Here is a 15,822-nt window from a genome sequence, read left to right as displayed (position 1 = left end):
AAAATAATTAAATAAATAGACTTACGATAATATACACACCAGTGCAATGTTGTTGTTTCTTTGACTCTACAGGTACCTCATAGTTGGTTCACCCGTGTTATAAAATTGCCTCCATAGATACCATCATAGTGGGGATTGTTGTAACCGTCCAAATGACCAAGAACATCCACTTCAGGCAGCGTGGACTTTTATAGCAGCTTAGCATGTTTTCAGAGATATGCAGAAAATTTCCCTGCTCAAATGTTCACAAGCCCAGAGCATGGCAATAACATCTGCAATAAGTCAGAGATTGTTAGTTCTACATATCCAATGAATTGAGAGTAGGACCCAGAGCCAACATTAAGTCCATATTCTGGAGTCCTTATACTGATGGTAGGTCTTAAGGGCTTCCTACCCATGGGAAATAATTCCAAATTGATAAAAACCTGCAAGTGGGCTAGGGGTGCTAATCTTATTTGATGCAGTTAACTGCAGGGGTAGAACCACCATTATTATCTTCTTGTGTTGCTGCATTCACCAGTTAAAGTGAAAAGAAATATATTCCCCCTCTCCACAAACAAGTTTCATGGGATAGAGTGAATAGTCAAACTTGCATGACACAAGTGGGTAACCATAACTCTTTCTTTAAAATCATTTCCACATTGATATTAGGGTAATTTCCAAAGCCAACATTTACAACAATATCATTCTGGACTCTTTACAGTAATGATGCAAGCTAAAGGCATCCTAAAAAACACAATGGGGTAATATACATAAGGGGAAACATACAAGAATGGACAAAAAGCTTGAGAGATTGCCCATGGGCTGGGGCCCTAATCTTACAGAATGCAGTTGCCATTAAACAAGGGATCACCATGAGACTCCCTTTGTTTCAATGCATAAATCAGTAAAACGGAAAAGAAAAATAGTTGTTGACTCAAGAAGCTTCATACGCATTTGAGCCATGGTGCTTTCATCTTTCAATTTGCAGAAAACTTCACGTTGTTAATCAGTAAAAGGATTCTACATCATGTGCCCTTTCCAACAGTATGGGATTAAAAAACTCAATTTGTAAAAACCATCCCAAATTGCTTTTTCCTCTGTATTCATAATGAGAAGTGTGATTTATCTAGAGATCAGTCTGACAAGAAAAGATGTAGGTGCCCTTAGGGAGCATGAAGGTGAAAGGGCCCAAGATCAATACTCATTATTCACAGCTTTTCAAGATTCTTCTTAGAGATTTGGATGTCAAGAAGCAAAGATTGCAGTTAGATAACACCTCAGCTGTCTGATGAAACTGATGTGCTCCCTGTGCTATTTATGTCTTCATTGATCTAGCACGCCAAGTTTATTATTAGCTGTACCGTGAAAATAAAAACCTCACATGGGCATGTTGTTTATTGTACATTGTTAAAGGAGATCTGCGGGGGGCAAGCAGTATGAATGTGTGGAGAATCACTTGCAACAATATAGCTATATATAGGAATGAACTCCATCTCCAGCAATAATGTACACATAAAAATTCCAGTACCTCTAAATATTGAGTTCTGGGGTTTCCAGTGTAGGGTACTGTTAATGCTACAGCATACAAATACATTTGAGGCAATTATCCACATTTGACCTTGGGGTAACAAATTACAAAAAGCCCTTTTGCGTTTTTCAGAATGACTGTATCCTAGTTTCTAATACCAGCTCTGTAAAGACATGGTTTGATGGATTTTGTGTAGAGCAGGCATGCCAAGTTGGTGTTTTGGTCTTTGGGTTCTTTGGGGTAATCAACGGTTATAAGACTGAAAAAAATAAAAAAAGTAGTGAGGGTTTTAGGAGACAGAAGAAGACGGGTAGGCAAGTTTGAATAAATGGGTTTTGAGTGCTCTTTAAGGAAAGTAGGAGCAAGCTGAATAGGATGAGGAAGACCATTCCAAAGAGTCGGAGCAGCTCCAGAAAAGTCTTGGAGCCGTGTGATGATGTTATGAGTGAGGAAGTCATTAGCAGGTCATTGGAGGAGCGAAGAGAGTGAACTTCATTTGAACTTCAACTGCGAACCAGATTTTAATAAATTTTAAATTCAACCTGACCTTTGAAAATGCTTTTCTGAATACAACAGTCAGTCAAACATATGGGGAAAACCTACTACTAATAGTAAAGGTTGTTGTAGTCTGAAGCAGTGGTGAAAAGGGCAAATAAATGTCCAAAGTTTTGAAAAAGAATGTCAAACAATCTTATTTAGTTATGAAATTTCAGACAGATAGATCAAGACCCAAAGGGTGCCTTACTTAGATAATTGATTAGTTACCAAGCCCGTTTCTAATATATACAAAAAAAGAAGGAAGAGAGGAAAGATGGCTTTTAATGGCAAAAACATAAAATGATTTACTTGTGTTGAAACATTCTGAGCTATGCAAAGCCCAACTGAGTTGTCCACAAAATGTTGGCGATGCTAATGCTTGAGTATGTACATTCAGAAAAAACGTTTGGATAAATGTGATTTATAGTTTAACAGTAAAAAAAAATCAATATTGAACCTTCCATGTTAAGAACTATTTGTATCTGATTACTTTTTGTGTTTTTAAGCAGCCTTTGGTATTGTTATTGATGTTGATTATAGAATGTAGTCTGTAGCCAGAATGAAATTCTGTCCAACCACATGCAGATTTTATGAGTTCTGAACCACAAATTAACCATCAAAATGCTCTTTGTTTAAACACTTATCAGCTCCCATTGTTTATGCTGTATATTTGTAATTTATAATATTTGTAATTATACAGAATATTTGCCTTTGTAATTATGCAACTTGGTACCATTTCTTTGGCACACTTTCAACAGTTTGAAGTGATGTTATTTATTTGAACTAGTCAAGGAATACCGTGCTGTAATCTGTTTTGGCAGAAGGTGGTTTCTGATTGGTCAGATTGGAGGAAAAAAATATATATTGACAGACACCCATGAGAATGTGCCAGACATCCTTCTGTTGTCCTCCGCCTCCTCAATTCAGACTAAGGGCCGCTTCCAGTTTTTTTCATGCTCAAATCTCCAGGCAACAGCTGCACTGTGTCATTTTCTCATTAAACACCAGTGATTCCCATCTGAGCACAGAACAAGGGCTGATGTAAAAGGTGTTACCGGTAGACAAGGGAGCCTCCAGCCCAACTAAGGTTCCAGGAATTAGCTAATTCTCGTGTAACCCTTCAGTGACCTTGTGCGTGAAACAGTTTCAGTTGCTACACTTTGTTTTAATTCAAAGATTTTATTTGTTCTAACTAGGCAATAGCAAAAAAAGCATAACATTTGCATCAGTATGTTTTTATTTTTAGAACTGTTCACTGCAGATTTCCTTAAAATTTGTATTGTTTTAAATTTCAGTATTTTCTACTGCGCTTTTTTTATATACACAGTCAGTGTTATGAAAAACAAAACAATAACTGAAAAAAACATATTGAAGAAACAAAACAATAATTCAGTACATATATATTGTGCAAATAAAGAGCATTGTATGTTCAAACACCTGAGCATCTCAGTTTCCAGTTTAATTCTTAGAAAAACAAACAGCAAAAACAGATCAAGAAAAGAAGAGGAAGAAAAAGTGAGTAAAAAGCAAAAAGGAGGTGGGGGGTAGAGGTGGGTTAGGCAGTTCAGCAGTAACCCAATGTCATACAAACCATCTGCTTCAACAACATCTGCAAAGTATTTAACCTACAACCTCCATTAGTGTAGATGAGAGGTCAGCAAACTTTTTTGGCCACTAGGCCATTTCAGGTGTAGGCAGGAGCACACTAGGCCGGACTCTCTCTTGAGTCCTGCCCAAATGGCTCCGCCCCCACCAGGAACATCCCCTCAAGGGAAATCCCTCTCCTCCGCAATGCATATGGAGGAGAGGGAATGTTTCCTATTTACCCCGGCAGCAGAAGTATTAACACCGGTTGCAGTAAATAGAGAAGATAGCCACCACGCGGAGGCTCAAGAGTTGCATGTGGCTCCGGAGCTCGGGTGACTCCGGCCCATTAGTTTGTTCCGGCTCTGCTGCGGGTTTGCTGGCCGACATTAGGTCGAATTGGCCACGGAGCGTTAGGCAGGAACAAACTACCAGCTAGGCCGTATCTGTCCTAAAGTTTGCCGACCTCGGGTGTAGAACATTATTCTGCAGTTTGAAATTGAGGTAGCAATGTGTTAAACTCTGATGTAGTGCAGTATTGGATCCAGGAGAACCAAATTTGGGTAAATTTTTCAGCTTTCGCTGTTCCCATGGTCATCAGCTCCTCGATACAATAAATATCTTTTACTCTTCGCAACCATTGTCCAATGGTTGGAGGGCTTTCCTGCTTCCAGCATGCCAGTATGCATGCCTTCGCAGCATTCAGCAAATGGTGCAAGTGTTTATAACCTTCCTTAGACATGCTAGAAACATGAAGTAGCCCTAGTTCGGTGTTACCAGAAATATTTGTAGCCGTGAGTTTGCAAGTAATATCCGCCACATTTTCCCAAAAATTGGATAGCTTAGGGCAGTCCCAAAAAATATGTAGGAATGTCCCCGGGCTGATTTACATCTCCAACATTTGTTATCAAGGTAAGGGTAAATTGTTGCAAGCTTAGTGGGTGTTCTGTGCCATCAGGTCAGTATTCCATTGCCCTTAACGTTATGATGAATCCAGAATAGGATGCTTTATTTTATTATTTTAGATGTTTTTTGCATAATATTTAAATTGCAGGTTTATATTCCAGAGTTAGGAGCCAATAAGCACAGGCAAATATGATTACATTTGCTGCAATTATTGCTGCATAAAAAGTAAAGAGTCTATTAATTGGGGCTGCATGAAAGTTTATGGAAAGCCTTTGCAGAAGACCAACATGTAGTGGCTATCATCACCAGGACCAAAAGTGTGGGGGAATCTAATATTTAACCTGCCAATGGGTCTGGAATAGAAGGAACATCTTCCAATAGGTGACTGTTCCAGGTAAAACTGATTACTATTGGATTTCCATTACATTTCGTAGAACTTATAACTAATAAATTATTTGATTAGAAAGTTATAGTAGCTCAATGGCCAGCACAATTAATATTGCTTGTCTGGACATTATGTGCATGGAGTATGTGTATTCTCCCTCAACAAAAGAAAACAAATAAAATCCCTAAATAAAAGAAAAAATAATATTTCCTAAGTTTTTCTTTTTTATAGGTATTTTGTTTATTAGAAAATAATAAAAAAAATGTAATCCAGGAAAACTGAATATATAGCGTATTATTATTTTATATTTGCCACCAGATGAGAACTGTGAGTTTGTACTCTAGGGCAGGGGTCCTCAAACTACGGCCCGCTGAGGTTCTCCATCCGGCCCGCCGGCCGCCCAGGCTGCTTCTCCTGCTTGAGCTCTGGCTGCCTGCCATCTGCACTCCAGGGAACCCGGTCACGTGACACCACTGTTGCCGGGGTAACGCTGGAGCTGTCAGGCTGAAGCCATCAGGCAGATAAGGTATGAGCAGAGCAGAGACTCATTGCTGCCTTCATTCCCTGCTCACTGCAGCACAAATGTACATGATCAATGTACATTTGTAAATAGTATAAACATACTATGCACATTGATCATGTACACATGTGCTGCAGTGTGATCCAGCCGATGTATGAAGGCAGCAGTGAGTGACAGGTAGCAGACACTGACAAAGTTTTTTTAGCAGCCCTTTTTTACTTAATAAAAAGTGTGGGGTAATGTTGGGTGTAGGGTAGGGTGTATAAAAAGAAGCAAATTAATGAATTGCTTGAGATTATTCATGGAAAATGCAAGATAAATTTGCATTTTCAATACACACAGTGAAAATTCAAATTTATCTGTGCATTTTCCATGCAAAGGAATAATCTCAAGCAATTTTAAAGCCAAAGTAAACGCCACTTTTTTTTTAATGTTCGGCAAGTGTGCTGTGCATATAGTATTGTTCTTTCATGTTTTTTATACAATAAATACGTTTTGTGCAGTGTGCATAAGAATGTTCTCCTGTTTTTTTTCAAACTATAGTAAGGCCCCCCGACAGTCTGAGGGACCGTGAACCGGCCCCCTGTTTAAAAAAGTTTGAGGACCCCTGCTCTAGGGTTTCAGATTTTTAGAAGGGATTCTTGGGATCATAAATCATCCATTAAATATTTATGGGTAAAAAAGGGTTTTTTTTGCAAGGGTTGGGGACAATCTTTAATGTTTTAGGATTGTGGTTTGAGATTGGGTTCACTGGTGTTGCAAAAATGTTGCTTATAATTTCTAATGAGTTATTGAGTTTGTAAATGAGTCATGGCACAAAACAAGCAAAGTAAGCACCTTCTCTTCTTGCTGCCCTCTGGGCTTTTAGACACACTTTGGAAAAGAAGCTCTGTTAGGAAGACATACACATGCATGTAACATGAAAATACTTTGCATATGGATACTTTCTGAATTACACTCACAGATACATCCAAATACCCAATCTAACCCCCCAAAAAAACCCAAGACAGTAACATTTTTGTATTCATCTTTATTTGTTGTTTTTTCACTGATGGTGTAATTTTCTGTTTCATTGCATTATTATTGATTGAAACATTTTATGGTATAAAGTGTAAACATATCCTACCTAATGCAATTAATTCGTTTGCACAACATACACACATAACTTGAACGATGTTGATATTAATAAGGCATTTTAGGATGTTCTAACCTTGACACACCTTAATGGTGAAATGTGCCTCTTATATTGACCACTCAACGGTCAAGTGTCAAAAGACCACCAGTGACCATTTGACCACCATTGTGACCATTTTTAGTGTGTGTTGTGTATTAGTCTCAGTTCTCAGCACCTAAATGATGAATGTGATATATCTTGTTGGTTCTTGCTGTGCTATCATCACTACTGTATGTCTAAGAAAACAATATGATTTCTCAATGTGCTCTTTATAGCTAGGTGTTCACATTTATTTTGGTAAAATGTGGTTGTATAGAAAACCATTGGTAAACAGACTCAGAAAGCTAACCTAGACTGTGAAACATGTAGATTTGTTCCATAAACTGATCAACTGATTAGTCTTAATAGCTAAGACGTGTAATGTGCTTGAAGATAACATGGTCCCAAAGTCACCATTAGTATGAGAAACTATTTTTGTTCCTATGCCTAAGAACTAAGTGCAAATTTTCTTAGCATGTATTACTATCAATAGTATTATATGAAAGAGTGAAGTGCTCTTAATGAATGACTGCAACAATACACTATGGAATGCTCAATGCCTGATGTCTGGATTTGCATCATGCATCTATCACAATAGCATGGTCATATAATGAAAATGAGTGGAGAAGATACAATCTTTTCAATGCTGGGCGAAAAAGTAAAGAGCTTTTGGCTGGTATTATACTTTATGATGGCAAACTCTATTATTGCTTGATCGTGAAATGTCAGTCAGAAACCTAATTTAAAGGGATTGTCTACCTTAAGATTTTTTATATCTACTAGTTCATACATTTTATATTGAAAGGTCTGCACAATTGTGTTCACTTGCTTCGTACATTTGGACATGCTTGGTTGGTTTCTTAAAATTTATACAGCTGTATCCACATTATTGTTTACCTAATGCAACAAGTCTCACTTCTGGTATATGTAAATGATTGGCATGTGCATGGCAAACCTAGATTTTAAACAATTTGGTGAGGTAAGGGAAGATAAGGTAGCAATATACCACCAAACAAAGTGGACAATCCCTTTAAATATCCCTTATAATTCCTTCTGGCAACCATGACTTTCTGTATTTGGCCCAGGTAACCTGTGACCCTCCAGCTTTTGTAGAATCAAAAGGTCATGTGATATTCATCATGATTGCATTCTCCTAAAAAGTCTAATGACCATGTAGAAAACTAACATTAAAGCTATCATTCTAAAAGTGAATGGAAAAGTGGTGAAGTAGAAATTCTAGCTGCTAGGTAATTTGTAAATGTACTAGTTTTCTTTGTTTAAGGTTTACCATTAATTTCCTCATTCTGCTCTATCTTTTCAATTTTTTTGGTTGACACAACAGTTTCCTCAATGATTTCTTCATAGGTATCCCCTTTGTGAGCTGGTGGTTTGGAAATGCTTCTAGCGGCAGAATCGAATTCATCTTTTCTTGATGCGGCTGCTGTACCTCTAGAAGAGGAAGAGCTATGGCTGCGAGATGTGTAAGAATAGCTCTGGGAAGGATTTGGAGGCATGATGCTTATTCCAGTGGTGCTGAACCTGGTCTCTTCACCTTCCAGAAGTTTCCTAGAAATAGAAATATTAAGAACTTGTAACAATATAATAATATTCATCTGACTCATAGAATATTTTGCAATGTGAAGGACATGGTCCTTCCACCAATTTCTAATATTGATAATGCAATCCACAAACATCAGCATTTTTAGGTCAGATAGTTATTTCAGTTCAATTTCTTGCTTTGAATTTATATATCTCACAATACAATACAACCAAAGTAAAGTTGGCATATAAAGTGGCACTGGCCAGGACTTCAGGCTTTTTGAGTCTAGTTGTGCTTAGTTAGCAATACAACTTACTGCAAGCAATGCTGCCAGGATACAGCTGTGGGATTTCAAGAACAAAATTGATTTTTGTTTCTTAATAATTAAAAAAGAATAAAACTTTAATTGGTGGTCCTATAGTTTACATAATTAGAATTGGTGCACATATTAGGAATTTAATTTCACCTAGTTTTTTAGATTAATAAAGTTAGTGACCTCGGGAACTTGGAAATAGGTTTTCCAGCAGACGCCATTGTCAATAAACATAGGAATTGTATGGGAGCAGTGGAGAGATGAGTATTCTGTTTATTGCCACATGAACCGAACAACAAGATAATACCCTTTTAACTGGACTGTTACCAGTTTGTTTGAATAACCTCTATTGTCATTAGGAGAATGGAAGCCATCAAAAGTCATCTTCCAAACATAATTACCAGCTTTTTCAATAGATATTATATAAATGTTGAAAATTGGGAGCAGATAATGCAGTAGGCATAGCTAGGTAGTGTTAACCATCATGTACATTTAGTTTCCTGGGTTTTTTTTTTTTGGTTTAAACTCAAAGTCTGCTGTTTTTTAATACATTTTGGAATTGCTCACATTATGTATTAGGCACAGGTAAAGCTAAAGACAAGCCCTTGCATTTTCTTTGTGAGTCATCAATCTATCTATTGCAGGCTGGGATATACAAAATAAATAACTAAAATAATGTAAATTTTATTTAACATCTGACTCTGACAATGGATCTTTCCTACTTTTTGCAACTCATACTTCAACAAATATAATGAACTAGGTCATAAAGCCTTTGGACTAACATATAGGACCTTGAATATCTTCCATTTACCCACCCACTTTAGATACGCGTATAACATTTGATGTTTTTAAAAATGTTTCTGTTGGTTAAAGGTTATCCTAGACTCTGCCATGGATTTTCTGATAATTGAAAGACGAAGGTCCTACATACACAGGGAATTTTAAGCATTATTCTGTATAATTAGCTTTCCCCATCCCTAGTGCTTATTTCATATTGTGATTGCTTTTGTGGATATGCCAGAGAATAATGAATATTTTATAGACCATGATGAGATTTCCTACAATCAGCAATAAATCAATAACTGAATTTTTTTTTAGCTTTGGGGGTATGTAATCTTATTTGGGACTAATGGAGATGGCCTGAGCATAAGATTAAAAATCTGAAATTCTCATTTAATGAATTATTATACTGTAATCCGTGTGGCCTTGTGGATCTTTTATATGATTCAGCTTTTATTTATGCCAGGGTTGTCCAATGTTAGTTCTTCACATATGAGCCATATTGTGGCTCTTTGTTAATCATAATTTAATAAATTTACTGATGTATGTTGGGGAAATACCATAAAATCTGTTTGGATTCTGGCATCTGAACAAAAACTGAACAATACAAAATAAGAGATTATTCATTCTAATCAGGTAGCCTTTACATTCCTTTAGCCTTTTTGGTACATTCCTGTGCACATGGGTGTCAAAATGGGCTATCTAAAGCCAAAAATATAGGATGCCTGTTAATGAAAGACACTGAGCCACACATATTGCCGGTTCCCCTTTTTATTTATATGTTTCCCTTATCCTGTACATCAATACCTAAAAACAGAATGATTCTTTGTTCCCCATTTTTACATTCTGTGTGTTGGCCAGAGGGGGAAGTAATACAGCATACTTATGTCATACAGCAGAATTATGCACCATTGTTCTGTATATGTGTTAAGAGGCATTGCACCTTTCTCAGTTGGAGCTGTGGAGTTTGTGGTGTCAGCACCAATTAGCATCAATGCATGCTACAGTAACACCCACTTATTAGGTTGCCAATGTGTAGATGCTGTATAATAAGTGCCGGGTGTGTGCTTTTTAATGATCCGAATAGCCATATCTGGGCTTTGGGCATCCCACAGTGCCACCCATTAAGCTGCAGAATACTTTGGAGTGGCATAATGATGGGGGGTTGGGGGGAATAGTAGAGCTCTGATACTATCCAACCAGAATGGCACTAAATATGAAGAAACAACTAATTAGGTGAGACTGGATTGGGACAATAGAGCACATCCTAAAAGCAGGCCCTTTCAACATGTGCTGACTTTTACATTCAGTTGATGACGAAGCTCTCTTTCTCTTTAGGGCCTTCAAATCTAAACCCTAACTCACGCTTGACCTTCAGCTCATCCATGGACCTAAAGCTCAATACTATATGTTATGTTAAGTGTTTTTCAAAATAATATTAGTGTTATATCTTAATGTTTTGAAAACATACTAAAAATGCATGCTGTACTGTTACCTGTATGCAGCAATCTCAATGTCCAAGGCCATCTTGACATTCAGCAGATCTTGATATTCTCTCAGATGACAAGCCATCTCACCCTTTGTGTTCCTCAGCTCATTCTCCAGCTGATTGATTGCATCCTGTAATTTAAACGGTATATTCAATATATTTTGTGCCACGTTAATATAAAATTGCATTAGTTTAGGCTTTATTTCCTTGGTTTTATTTGCAAACACAATTCAACATTATATTGTTTTTATGAACCCTATCAAGCCTTCAATTAGCATTCACATATGTGTAACATGTTTGCAAGGTTTCAGGGAATATATTTTAAATCAGTGGGTTTTAAAGCGTAATTTTCATAATAGAAGTCTCCTTACTGAAACCTCTATAGTTTTAATACAATTATGAACACTGTAATGTTGATTAGTGTTATACCAGTTTAAGGTAAGTGACTTAAGCAACTATATATTAATTTTGGCTAAAGCTAATTTCCAAAAGTCATTGTTGCCTGGAGTTATCATTATTTAGCCAAGCTGTACTGGCTCCCTGAGCTGCTGTGGCTGTTATTCCCCTGCTTGGCTTCAAACACCACTTAGTTAATTTGCTTCTACCTATATGGGTTCTACTGTACCTAGTTTAGAGGAACATAATTTCCCCTGAGGCTGTAAGGATTTGTACAGTCTTTCCATTGCACAGTGCAAGAAAAAGAAAGCCAAAGTGATATATAACTAGGCTGCAATGGTTATATATGATACTGACTAAGACCATTAGACAACACATATTGCAGAGAATGATAATATAACACAAAAATGCACTTCTGGCCAGAAATGCTTCCAGTGACAAAATTGCCCCCTTTTTTTAAAAAAATGTAAATTTAATCTGATCTAGTGTGATATGACTGTCCCTATATTCTTTTGTTGTAGGGTTAAAGGACTATGCACAATTGCACTAGGTTTTTCCATCACTTTTTAAAGTGGTGTAATATATGTTTTAACTTTATTCCATCTCACAAGTCATGTTTGCTGTTGTTAAAATGGTGCTTGCATTTATTTCTCAAAACTCTTCACTTTAAAGACAGTGGGAGTTGTTTGCTTATAATTCCAAAAGATCATCATCCAAATCCTATTTACCTGTCTATGATCTTCTAAGAAAAAATCTAGTGTTTACAGATCTCCCCCAATGTAGAATCTTTAATGACCAAGAACAGCAATGGTTCTGTTTTTTATTCTGCTTTGTACAAGCGATGGGATGTCCCTACTTGTTCTTTCTCTCTCCATAGAACAGAACAGGCAGCACAGAAGAAAGCTAAACAGAATGTCAATACAGCGATTGGTCGCCTAAACATTTTGGGTAAAGCAGGAAGAGTTTAGACTCTTTGTCTAGCTCTTATTCCTGTCTGGGTCTCTGGGTTCCCTTTTTGTTTTGGTGAATATTGTCACTAAGATAAAAGTTAGGAGAAATCCAATATTTGGGTTGTGTTCAGAGCAATAAAGGGGGGAAATCATCCAAAAGAGACAGTTGTTCCACACAACTCTCAGAGGTGAACATTTTGTTTAATTTTAAACTTCCTTACACTTTCCTGTTGCATCCCCAGGATAGGTGATGAAGTGAAATCTCCCTAGTTGTGTGTGAACAGCAAAAACAAATAAATAACCTAAAAACTTTATTATCTTTGCTCTTTCAATTGTTTAGCTACATAAGGCAGAATGTTCATCAGAACTCTATTAGCATGAAATATATTTCATTTACCAAGCCAAAATGATACATACTTCTACTGCTAGACATTTGATATCTGCTTGATTGCACTCAATGATTTTAATGTGCTAAATCCGCAATTTGTGTATTCCGCATCTTGATATTTATTTCAACATATCTACAAGCACTCCAGCAGTCACATTTATATAAAGTAAAGGCAACATTGTTACTGTAGTGTTTACTGCGTACCGCTAGAAATCACATCAATTTTCATATCCTGTAATTCATTACCTAATTACATTTGCTGTTAGAACAATGAAAAATAATAATATGTAATTTAAAAGAATTATAATATTGTGTCAGCCATTGGATAGGTTTGAACTGCCGTTACAAACTCCTGAGTCACAATAAAATTGAATAAACTAGTTATAGGTAAATCTTAGAACAGATAAGCATCATGAATATGTTTTTCCTATACTTAAAAGTAAATTGCAATTGCTAGGAGAGGATTTAAAGAAGTATTTAATGCTCTGATAAACTTAAGATAAACAAGGTGCCACTCCCTATATAAAGATGGCGACTGAAGTTAAAATGGGTGGATCCCAGTTCATGATCAAACTGCTTCTATATAAGTCTCTCTAATCTCACTAAGAAATTCCACAAATAATTTATAGTAATCAGTGTATGAGCGTGGTTTGTTATTTAGTTTACCATATTAACATTTTACCTTTTTTAAATATCTTGTAAAAAAAAAAAAACTAACAAAAAATTGTATGTGGTAATAAATACGTTTTCCCCATTTTTTAATTGTATTGTAAGGATTTGTAACTATTTATCCCAAACTTTCTGGCTTAAAATTGAAGCTGCCATCAGAGAGCATATCCCGTGTATAGATTCAGCACTTGATTACAAGTTAATTGCCAAACACCACCTTCTTTATTAAAACATAGTTATATAAAATATTTTAGCGTCCTTATCTTCAACAAGCTAAGCTAATTTAATATTTTTATTCCAATATCCAGAAGTATAATCAAGGTATAAATTCCTTTAAAAACCTGCGACTTTAAATTGCACTATTGTTTGTACATTGTATTTTCTGTATGACACCTAATACTTTATTTTGTTCGTATTATTGTTTACGGAAATTGTGGATTGTGATAATTACACTGTCCCTTGTATCTTGAAAATTTTATATGATATGTTGTATTAGATTCCATGTTTATTATTTTTAACACTATTAAACGTTAAAAAAATGATTTATAAAAAAAAATTTCCACTTTAAAAGCATATTACACTAATCAGTCTTCAATGCTTATTCCAATTTGTATTTTTCAAAAGCTCCCTTGATAGTTGTTTGAAGTGTCTTTGTTAGAGCTGCCACTCCCTAACCCCCATCCTCCCCCTTCTCCTCCTTGGAGATATTTACTTTCCATGTACCACAAAGTGCTTTAATGAAACTGTTACATAAGGATCCTCATATATAATGCATTGTGTTTCCTTGTTCACTGCTATAATAAAGAAAAATGAAAGCCTTTTTTATAGTGACAATAGCACCACAAATAAAGCACAATCATTATTAATTATAATATGATAGGTGAATACTGATGAAGCTGAAGATGTGATATTATTATTTTTATTGATTGTTGTAGCAGTTTGATATACTGTTAAACTCAGCCTGGAGAGATGTAGCTTAGTGTGTGCATGCAGCTTCAGCACCATGGACAGGGACAATCACAGATTTGAGATGGGGATTGAATTTAAATGAATGATTCTATGCTCTATGATATTCTATCATAATGTTTTATTGGTACAAAGTAAAAATGTTACCTGCATTCCAGTAGTCTCTGCTATGTGTCTTTCCTCCATCTCTTGGATCTGCCTCTCCAGTGAATCATTGGAACCTCGCAGGCTTTCCATTTCGATAGTTTTGGACTGTAGCTGTCTCCTGTATTCATTGATCTCCTCTCTGCTGGCTCTGATCACCTCGGAGCTACGAGATGCTTGTTCACTTAGGTTGGCATACTTAGATTTGTACCACTCATCAGCAGATTGCAGATTCTTGGCTGCCAAAGACTCATATTGTGATCTGATCTCCTTCAAAGCAGAGGTGAGGTCAGGCTTGGCCACCTCCATCTCAACAGAGACCTGGGAAGCTTGTAGCATGGCCATCAATTCATTGATTTCTTCTTCATGGACTTTTCTCATAAAGGAAATCTCATCCAACAGAGATTCCACTTTCTTCTCCAAGTCAAGTCTTGCCAAGGTGGCATCATCCACATCCTTTTTATGCGCCTTCAATGCAAACTCTGTTTCCTCTCTCATCCTCATCTCATCTTCATACTTGCCCTTCAGTTTCTGGAGATCATCTTCCAAGCTGTCCCTCTCAATGATGAGCTGGGATTTCTCAGCATTGAGGTCTTCCAGTTGGGATCTGAGATCTTTGAGCTCTTGATGATAGAGTTCCCCCAACCTGGAGGGCTCAGATTGCCTTTGCCTCAAAGCCAGTAGCTCAGTCTCCAACACCTTGTTCTGCTGCTCCAAATTATGGACCTTCTCTATGAACATGGCAAAGCGGTCATTGAGCCCTTGCATTTGTTCCTTTTCATTGGTGCGAATGATCTTATATTCATTGTTCTGGGCTGAAGTTTGGGTCAGGTCCAAGGTGTCTCCAGCAAGATAGCCACCAGGTCTAGCAGACCTCCTGTAAGAGGGGACATTGGTGCGGGACAGAGATTGGGACCTGTACCCTCCAGATATGGTGGTCCTAGAAGACCCACCACTGCCACCCAAGCGGCTGGTAGACCGAGGTGGGTCTCCAAAAATCTTCCTGTAGGAGGAGGAGAGGTAATGATCTGAACTGAAACTCATCTTGGAAGGCAGATGAGGGAGGGACACCTGCTCCCAGCCTTTTATACTGCTAGGCACGATCAATAGCTGGAGAAGAAAAGCATTGACTTTGCTTGGCACACTAGGTGGGTTTAACCTCTTCTTATCTGCAAAGCTGCATTTTTTGCATGTGCTGCAATTGGTTTCTCACCTCTGTAGATTGCAAACCAGCAGAGATCAGGAGAGAAGTCAGGCTTTTACTTTTACTGCACAGATGGAACTGTCCATTTTGCCGCAGTGCTGATGTCAGCGATCCTGCTAAACTCCCAGGGCGCCCCCCATTGCCTGCTATAGGGGATCTCCCTGTGCTTCTTCAATGGGTCACCCTGCACATCACATGGGAACCCAGCAAAGTGTTAAATAGAAATCTGCATAATAGTAAAATATTACACCAATCCCTGTTGTTACATAAACAGATTTCTCTGCCTATAATCCCATAATTCTTTCTCAAACTCCACTAGTGATAAATC

General features: G+C 37.2%; 1 protein-coding gene across 1 annotated transcript; it reads right to left on the bottom strand.

Moving 5' to 3' along the window:
* Positions 1-6,455: 6,455 nt before the first annotated feature.
* On the bottom strand, positions 6,456-15,622 carry INA (internexin neuronal intermediate filament protein alpha). Its single transcript, XM_072424307.1, has 3 exons — positions 14,294-15,622; positions 10,784-10,908; positions 6,456-8,221 (listed from the first exon to the last, which is right to left on the bottom strand). The coding sequence occupies exons 1-3, from the start codon at positions 15,332-15,334 to the stop codon at positions 7,933-7,935; spliced, it is 1,455 nt and encodes a 484-aa protein (XP_072280408.1). The 5' UTR covers positions 15,335-15,622; the 3' UTR covers positions 6,456-7,932.
* Positions 15,623-15,822: the final 200 nt, after the last annotated feature.

This window comes from Pyxicephalus adspersus, chromosome 10 (genome assembly GCF_032062135.1).
Source record: "Pyxicephalus adspersus chromosome 10, UCB_Pads_2.0, whole genome shotgun sequence".
Classification (NCBI taxonomy): domain Eukaryota; kingdom Metazoa; phylum Chordata; class Amphibia; order Anura; family Pyxicephalidae; genus Pyxicephalus; species Pyxicephalus adspersus.
Note: the sequence above shows the minus strand (reverse complement) of the source record. Positions and strands in the feature narration are given on the sequence as shown.

Bases quoted from the DNA above. Each gene is read 5' to 3' on its own strand.
- INA (XM_072424307.1), bottom strand. From the start codon at position 15,334: ATGAGTTTCAGTTCAGATCATTACCTCTCCTCCTCCTACAGGAAGATT. The intron at 10,909-14,293 runs GTAACATTTTTA...TTTAAATTACAG, and splicing joins CAGAGACTACTGGAATGCAG to GATGCAATCAATCAGCTGGA. The intron at 8,222-10,783 runs GTAACAGTACAG...TTCTATTTCTAG, and splicing joins ATTGAGATTGCTGCATACAG to GAAACTTCTGGAAGGTGAAG.